Source organism: Plasmopara halstedii (assembly GCF_900000015.1).
Source record: "Plasmopara halstedii genome assembly, contig: Scaffold_525, whole genome shotgun sequence".
Lineage (NCBI taxonomy): Eukaryota > Oomycota > Peronosporomycetes > Peronosporales > Peronosporaceae > Plasmopara > Plasmopara halstedii.
Genome location: NW_020187445.1, coordinates 1,180,142 through 1,187,702, shown reverse-complemented (window position 1 = coordinate 1,187,702; position 7,561 = coordinate 1,180,142). Strand labels below are relative to the sequence as shown.

The window sequence follows — 7,561 nt, the reverse complement described above, 5'->3', positions numbered from 1 at the left end:
GTGCCAAAAGCGGCAGCGTATACTCTTCATCCTCCGCATTTGTCGTCAGAGAGCGTTTAGCAACGACGTAGATACCCAATAGGATCAGTGCTAGACTGAGAGAGTAAAGTACGTAATGCCATGTCGCTAGATGTTCCATATCCCGAAAAAAACAAAGTCCCGAGACAGCACCAGCCATAATGTAACTCGCTTCATAAAGATATATCACCACAACTGCATCTTCGACAGCCAACGCCTCATTTAAAAGATATAGTCCGAAAATTGCCGTTCCAAGTGCGCCAATGACGCATATATATGTCACTGGAAAAGACCAGATGCGACTTGCACCGTCATCGTGCACAGCTTGCATAACAGCAGCGAGAAAAAAGAGTTGTCCACTCATCACTCCAGCAAATACACTTAATGAAACACGTGTGATGACTGAAAGTTGTTCCGGACTCGACACCGGCGAACTCTTCACACCAGCTCGACGGGAAGTAGTGGTAAAGTGCAGGGCATCTTTTGCATGATGGATTAAGAAGCAAAGTAATACAAAAAGCGCGACAAGATACAGAACGAATGAAAATGACTTGAACCTTGCTCCCAATAGCTCCACCGGCAAAGGAGGACTGTCGTGTGTTCCTGACACGCCGACTAGTACACAGCCAGTGAAAATGAGCACTGCCCCGACAAAATCGTTGGTTGTCAAACGCTCATGAGGTAACAAAATTGGTCCAAATAGTGTGTTCCAGCCGATAGTGAGTCCCGCCATAGGTGCAAGCAATGATTGCGTAGCAAAGCAGTAGGCTAATGCTCCAAGTGCTGGATTCATAACCAACATAGAAAAGAGACCACAGTAAAAGTAGGTGACGCCCATATTGGATCTAATCGATGGCATGGGTATAGAAACAGCCCCGTGGCTCTTACGAAGCTTGCTTTGAGCAGCGGCTAATTCCTCCTTGTCGCGTTCAAGATGCGCTAGTTTAAGTAAGAGTTTTCCAGCTATCCCAAAGATACTGGAGATGGCAGAAAGCACCAAACCTAGAGGCCAACCAATGAACCACATGGTACTTCAAAGAGTATATGATAAGTACGTCGAGCAGGGGCGCCGATGCTCCAGCACAGCAAGCAAAGATGATAGCAGTCCGATTTGCGACAACTCGTACGTAAAAAATAGAAATATATTTATTGGTAGTACAATCCCAATAGAAACTATCAACTACTACCATACTATATCAATTTTAGTCATCGTAAGACGGAATCTGGTCATAATGATAGCCTTTCCAGCCCTTCCACGCGCCATAAAGTTGATAGGTTGCATAACTACCTGGAATAAAAGCTGCAGGTAATCAATCCAAACGTCACCGTTAGAAAGGTGCAAAAGTTCAACACCTGAGTAAACTCTTACCAATAAGTCCAAGAATTAGAAAAGATAATCCACGCTTTTCCTCGTCCAGACCGATGAGAGTGCTCACGTATATGAGGATAGACCCAAGTAGAAAAAGACATGCGGCAGCTAAACCTGTCCGAATTGGAAATGCTTTTCGTCGGATTTCCAGATCCTAAATACCACAAATTTAGAAGTTAAGTGTTGCAATATATACAACTCAAAACAGCAAACATACCGGTGTGGCTGCCCGGGCTGCGTCTTCTTTCGAAAATGAGGCGAACTTGGAGTCATTCAATGTCTTCAAAACGCGCGAGTCATTAAAATCAGTAACACGATGCACGTCTTTCGCCATGAATTTCGGAAATGACTAAATTAAAGTCACGCCTTTTAAAGTCTTTATGATATTACCACCGTCGTGTAACATACAAATGAGGTACATAATAATGCATCAACATCTTGTATGTGTCGAGTGCGGCTCCTCAGTGGAAAAGCTGGTGCGTGACTACGGCAAAGGGAACTTACGTTTGTCCATTTGCAGTGCATGTAACTCAGTTGTGGACAAATATGTTGAGTACGAGACGATTTTGCTCTTTCTTGATGTGCTGCTTCTTAAGCCTCAAGTGTATCGACATGTGCTGTATAACCTGCCTGCACCAATTTCGACTCGTACAATACTTAAGTTATTTGTGATACTTGCAATGTTGGATATGAACATCAAGGCTTATTTGGTGGACCGAAATGCTGGTGTAACTTTCCGCTTAGAGTCCATGTACAGAATTTCTGATACTACAACGTCTGGAATACAAGTCGGACTATATTTGTTGTGTCTTGCATTACTGGAGAACGTCGTGTACTTTGTGAGTATCTTTTGCACCATCTGGATTGACCCATTGCACCGCAATTGGCGGGATAAAATTCTACTCAGTGAAGAAAGTGAAACGATTGACGCAGCATGGACACGATACGCCAGTGCTATGTGTATCTCAAGTTTTGGTAAGCTCTTTGCTCTGCTGACAGTAATTTGGGAATATCATTGGACTTTTGTTTATGTCATTGGAGCGTTGGTAGCTGTATCTAATGGACTAGCACTGCAACTTTTACTAGGTGAAGGAGGCCCAGCTCAAGTCAAATCACCATATATTGTAGCTCTTGTCGTGCTTGGAGTAATTGCCAAAAGTGCAACTCAGCTTACACTTTTCGCGTTGGGCAATTCAGTACTTTTCCACGTACTTTTATAGCGAAAATATTGAATAGACTATTTTTAACATTGATGACATTAACATTTTCTGAAGAAAAGCGATCTTCAGTCACTATGAGCTCGGTTGAACTTCCTTTAGTGACCAGCGCGCGGTCGTCAGATTCATCTGCTTCCTCAACCCGTGATCGCATTCATTCAGCAAGTTCAACTTGTGATAAAAGAACTCAGAGTGTGCGCAGTCAACATAGTCAAGAGAACAATCATCGAAAAGGGAAAAATAATTCAGAATCGAGAAATGAAGAACTGTGGAACGAACTTGAATCATTTTTAAGCAGCCCATCGCCGACTTTTACAAATATATTCGGAAAAGGACTCAAGGTAAGTGGCAAGAAGCCACCACTAAGTGAGCTGCCTTTGTTAATTCAAAAAAGGGATTCTGACAACCAAGCTACAAGGCCAAATCGGTCAGCTTGTGCTCCAATTGACTCAAAGCTGCTTCAAGAAGCCTTTGCTTATGTTGATCAGCTCGAGCAAACGAAATTTGATGAGAGTAACGAAGAAGAGCAACAGCAATCATCGAAAAGTAGTAAAGGTTCAATGATGCTGAGAAGAATACCAACATCGTCCTCGGCTTCGAGTCATGCGCTCTCGAATTTGTCACATGAGCGCCGAGGGATAGCTAGTATGTCGGGTAGTAAAGTTCGGAAGAAGCTGTCGGTTTACAGCGTTACTGCAAAGCCAAAAGTTGCCTCACGTAAAAGTCGCAGCACGCGTGAAGACACTCGAAACACGAATGGACACATGGATCCTCAAACACTGCAAGCTCTTGTTAGCAATTTTCAAAATGGCACGACAATTGACGAGTTACGTCGAGAGCTCACAGCTTCTCAGCAAAGTCTCACTGCATCCTGCCACATTCTAAAAGAAGCAGCTCAAAAATTTTATCATGGTTTAGATTGAATTATACTGATACAAATCACACCAAAATATATAGTAGTAGTGAAAAAAGCTGATCGTTTGAAAGCCAGCAAACCCAGGACGCAGCTACATAGAAGAAGCATAGTTTTGAGCAAATTCGCTCGCCTCCTCTAGCTGCATGGCTGCACGTTGCATCCGTTGTACGTCTGCAATCGCAACACGTCGTTTCTCTTCGACAGCTTTTTGCAGATCCTTATTCTTGGCTTCTAGCGTCGCCACTAGATTCTCCAGCTCCTTTTTCTCTTCCTGCTTCGCACGCAAGCGTTCTGCTCGAATTTGTGCTTCAGGCGACGTTTCTTCCTGCGTCTGATTTTGCTCGTCTTTTTCCCCTTCCGATGTTTCCTGAACTATCGCATCTTTCTCATCTACTCGACGCAAACGTCTCTCTTCGGCCTGATTTATGACATCCTCAAGCTCCAGTAGCTCTGTGTCCACGTCGTGAGTTTCACAGAGCCATCCAAATAGCGTTTCAACCTTTTGTCGCAAGCTTAGCACCGCCTGTGCCGCCACTTCTTCAACACTATCATGCTCTGGGCTCTCGGGCGATGATGGCGAAAAGAAGGCGGCCAATAGCTCCTCATCTCCACCACACTCACTTTCCAAAAATGATCGTAAATCCACAAGCGATGCATCATGAACCGAAACGTCAAGTGCCTTCTGGAGAATTAGCTCCATACGCTTCCTTCGCACAGGTTTCCCTGTCGAAGACGCTGGGAGCAACGGCATAATTGCATTAAGCATTTGATGCATTTTATTGGCTGATATTAAATTTAACTGTTTAAAATTCCAAAGCTCTTGTGAAAAAACGACTTATCGGCGTGCTTAATGTGGTTCTCGGCTTTGCGACAAAAGCTTCAGCTGCTGATCATCATCTTTTTCATCTTTGTGGCATTTGCAGCGTCTGATGCAGCCTGGATGCCTTGGGTAGGTGCTTTGCAATTACATAATTGGTAAAGTTGTCATTTACGTTTGTACCTTTGCTACAGGCGACGCTCGTGATCTTTCTTACGATGCTACTCGTGACGGATCTCTTATTTCTTGGTCAAAATGAGTTTAAGTACGATCCAGATTACAAGGTAGGAAAGCATTTATATCATAAAGGAAAGGTTTAGAGAGTTAATTCTATTTCTTCCAGAATTGGGCTCGTGCGGTTGATCCAAAATACTGACGAGGAACTTCATATCTGCAATGACTTTGACGGTGATAACATGAAATGCTGAAAAGTCAATCTTTTGACGCTATGGTAGTGAATGATGAGACAGCAAAGTGATAATATTTTTTTAAGAATACATGAGTTTCACTAATATATATGACAGTCGCCCGTCGCCACGCTCTTCAATACATCATGGCATAGTACCGCGAAAATACAAGAGTTGCAAACATTAGAGCATCAATACGATCCAACACGCCGCCATGTCCAGGAATGAGAGTCCCGGAATCTTTAACTCCAGCTGCTCGTTTCAATAAACTTTCAAACAAATCTCCAAGGCGTCCAATAATCACCGCAATGACTGTAAAAAGAACTTTTGCCTTATAGGATCCTGGTAATTCGAGTTTGTCGGATGTCACAACCATAGCGACGATTCCAAACCCAATTGCACCAAGAGTACCTTCATAATCTTTGTTTTTGGATAAATGAGCTGCAAGGGGGTGATAATACGGATACTTTGCAAGTGCTAATGCTTTGCCTGTAACATAAGCCCCTGTATCGGACGCCCACACGACATAAAGTAACGCAATGAGTAACTTTCGGTACAGTGTCCGTCGTTCATCGTCCACAAATGCCACAAGAACTGATAAGGTACCAATAATATAGATCAGACCCACAGCATCTAATGCAAAGGTCAGAAAAGCTTCAGCATTGCTTCGAGAAGTTGCAAATCGAAAAATCATAAAGACGATCATGCCTGCTAACACAATCTGTGCTGGCTTAATGGCCATGTGGCAAGAGAGAACATTAATCGGACAAGCAGTGGAATGCAAGGTGAGGATTGTAAAGATGGCATTTTGTACGAAAATAACGACAGCATATTGCCAGTCAGGTGACATGCACGCACACATTGCTGCCACAAAACCTGTCGCGATGGTGTAAAATGCTCGGGCAGCGTAAAATTCAGTTGTTGCGAGGACAGGCATATTTTGAATTGCTAGTAAGAAAATACCGGACGAAATGGTACACATGACAGCAGAAACGGCCACGGCCGCCAGCCACTCGTATCCTTTGAAAAAAGATGTGGCCACATTTGTGACTGCACAGCGACGGAGTCGAGCTTCTTGTTCTTTTAACTCGTTATTCACTCGAGCCATTTCCCTAGCCTCTTGTTCTTCGTGAAAAGCTCGAGAAGCTGTAGTTCGTGATAGCATAGGAGCGAAATATTTATCATCATCGCTTGACTGTCCTCGATGCAGTTGAGCAGTGCCATGGCTATTGATTCCAACAGTCTTATTAACAGTCGCGACTTCACACTCAAAGCTATTAATGCTTGTGCATCTATCGTCGTGATAATCTTGCGAGTCACTTGAAGAAATGTCGCTGGTCGACAACCTTGGTTTTGTTTCGTTGCCCGTAGAGTTCTCAAGCGCCTCGAGTCTTGTTAACAGTCGTAGACGAATGCGATTAGCTAGACACGCGTATTCGTATGAGCATGTACTTGTCATAAAGCTACAGACAGTAGACGTGGCAATTGCAGGTGAAAGCCATAGGAAGACTGTCAATGCAGGAGCAAGCACTGCAGCTGAGAGCGTGCGCTGCACCACGTTGTAACGTAAGAAAGCAGGGCAGCGAATTGTATCAAACAGAGACGGTGGCGATTGTTGGAGGCTACGGTACGAGCTCTCCAGTAGTGAATTTTGCGATAGTTGCGGCATGACTGGGTTTCGCTTTAGATGCCACTTACCATCGCTGGATCAGATGCCTGATATACGGACAGAGATATTTTGAGTGTCTTAAATAATATATACTACTAATCTATTGATGCTGCGGTAGGGTTTATATGGCTGTTTGTCTTTTATGCTGTGTAACTCAAACGCTCTTGGCAAGTTGAATCAAGTGCTTGTGCTTGTTGTCGAACCCAAACATGATTTTTGCTCCGTCGTTATCTTTCAGATCAGAAATGCTTTGACATTTGAAAGGAACGTCATTATTATGGACTGGCTCAGAATCTACACCGGCTGTTTCTAGAAAAAATCACAACAGTAGATCCCTACTGTTTCTTTCTCGCCTTGGACGATTTTGGTACTTGCATTTGATCACTTAGAAAGTGAAGCACTCGCAACATGTTGAGAAAGTTAAAAACGTTCTCAATTGCGACCCATATCGATCTTCTTCGATAGCCTTTAAGTTGATGCTAACTTCGCACTATAAACTTTATGAACTTGGCCAAGCCACGCCAGTAAATTCTTTTGATAGTGACAGTGGGCAATTTACAATTACCTTAATCTTTATGAGATCTGCCCGAAGGATAACATGCCAAGAAGAGGATTTCGTCCGCATAAAGATACAGATATATTTAAGAACGACACCCGTTTTTAGGATCGTGTAAGCCATGTCAAGCACGTGCTGTAGGGTTTAATTCATTACACTTTAACCCCGCTCTACCCAGCCCGGGGATTGTGTTAAAAAAGATGAAGTGAGTATATTATGGTCCTTAGTTCGCTACTCCGAGCTACCTCTAAGCCTTTCCTATGGCGTTATTCTGGGCGCAATCATGTCGCGTCATCGTGTGTGCAATCACGTCGTCCTATGGTCCGGAGATTCGATCGCGCAAAGTATGCTGTAAGCCGTTCTTCTAACACTCCTCCTCGCGATCGTGTCCCCACCGCCATATCTAGCGCAACCCCACGAGCGCTCGCAGCTCTGCAAGCTTGTGCTTGTCTAACGCCTCTGTCAGAAGTCCGCGAGCATAAGCCCTGACCGGACGTAGCGCATCTCAACGACGCCGCGACGAGCAAAGTCCTTAACAAACTTGAGGCGCAAGTCGATGTGTTAAGCTTTCAGAGACGAAGCCTCTCCTTCA

At 44.0% G+C, this 7,561-nt stretch overlaps 7 protein-coding genes across 7 annotated transcripts in view; 3 read left to right on the top strand and 4 right to left on the bottom strand.

The window, feature by feature from the left end:
• PHALS_10868 (magnesium transporter nipa) overlaps nt 1-1,045 on the bottom strand; it is a gene marked incomplete at both ends in the record, with an annotated part of 1,370 nt that extends 325 nt beyond the window's left edge. Inside the window, one exon of the mRNA XM_024726367.1 lies at nt 24-1,045. Within this exon, the coding sequence (XP_024577051.1) occupies nt 24-1,045 (1,022 nt within the window). The remainder of the gene's footprint in view (nt 1-23) is intronic.
• Nucleotides 1,046-1,220: 175 nt separating this feature from the next.
• PHALS_10867 (upf0414 transmembrane protein c20orf30-like protein) lies at nt 1,221-1,721 on the bottom strand (the record flags this gene model as incomplete). The annotated part of the gene is made up of 3 exons (XM_024726366.1): nt 1,221-1,318; nt 1,388-1,541; nt 1,605-1,721. 3 exons carry the CDS (start codon nt 1,719-1,721, stop codon nt 1,221-1,223), a joined length of 369 nt encoding a protein of 122 aa, XP_024577050.1.
• A 91-nt stretch (nt 1,722-1,812) lies between these two features.
• Nucleotides 1,813-2,607, top strand: PHALS_10866 (protein arv1; the record flags this gene model as incomplete). The annotated part of the gene is made up of 1 exon (XM_024726365.1): nt 1,813-2,607. One exon carries the CDS (start codon nt 1,813-1,815, stop codon nt 2,605-2,607), a length of 795 nt encoding a protein of 264 aa, XP_024577049.1.
• A 74-nt stretch (nt 2,608-2,681) lies between these two features.
• Nucleotides 2,682-3,527, top strand: PHALS_10865 (uncharacterized protein; the record flags this gene model as incomplete). The annotated part of the gene is made up of 1 exon (XM_024726364.1): nt 2,682-3,527. One exon carries the CDS (start codon nt 2,682-2,684, stop codon nt 3,525-3,527), a length of 846 nt encoding a protein of 281 aa, XP_024577048.1.
• An 84-nt stretch (nt 3,528-3,611) lies between these two features.
• On the bottom strand, nt 3,612-4,295 carry PHALS_10864 (Nnf1; the record flags this gene model as incomplete). Its single annotated transcript, XM_024726363.1, has 1 exon — nt 3,612-4,295. The coding sequence occupies one exon, from the start codon at nt 4,293-4,295 to the stop codon at nt 3,612-3,614; it is 684 nt and encodes a 227-aa protein (XP_024577047.1).
• A 75-nt stretch (nt 4,296-4,370) lies between these two features.
• Nucleotides 4,371-4,713, top strand: PHALS_10863 (uncharacterized protein; the record flags this gene model as incomplete). Its single annotated transcript, XM_024726362.1, has 3 exons — nt 4,371-4,469; nt 4,532-4,621; nt 4,681-4,713. 3 exons carry the CDS (start codon nt 4,371-4,373, stop codon nt 4,711-4,713), a joined length of 222 nt encoding a protein of 73 aa, XP_024577046.1.
• Nucleotides 4,714-4,880: 167 nt separating this feature from the next.
• PHALS_10862 (hypothetical protein L915_10104) lies at nt 4,881-6,413 on the bottom strand (the record flags this gene model as incomplete). Its single annotated transcript, XM_024726361.1, has 1 exon — nt 4,881-6,413. One exon carries the CDS (start codon nt 6,411-6,413, stop codon nt 4,881-4,883), a length of 1,533 nt encoding a protein of 510 aa, XP_024577045.1.
• Nucleotides 6,414-7,561: the final 1,148 nt, after the last annotated feature.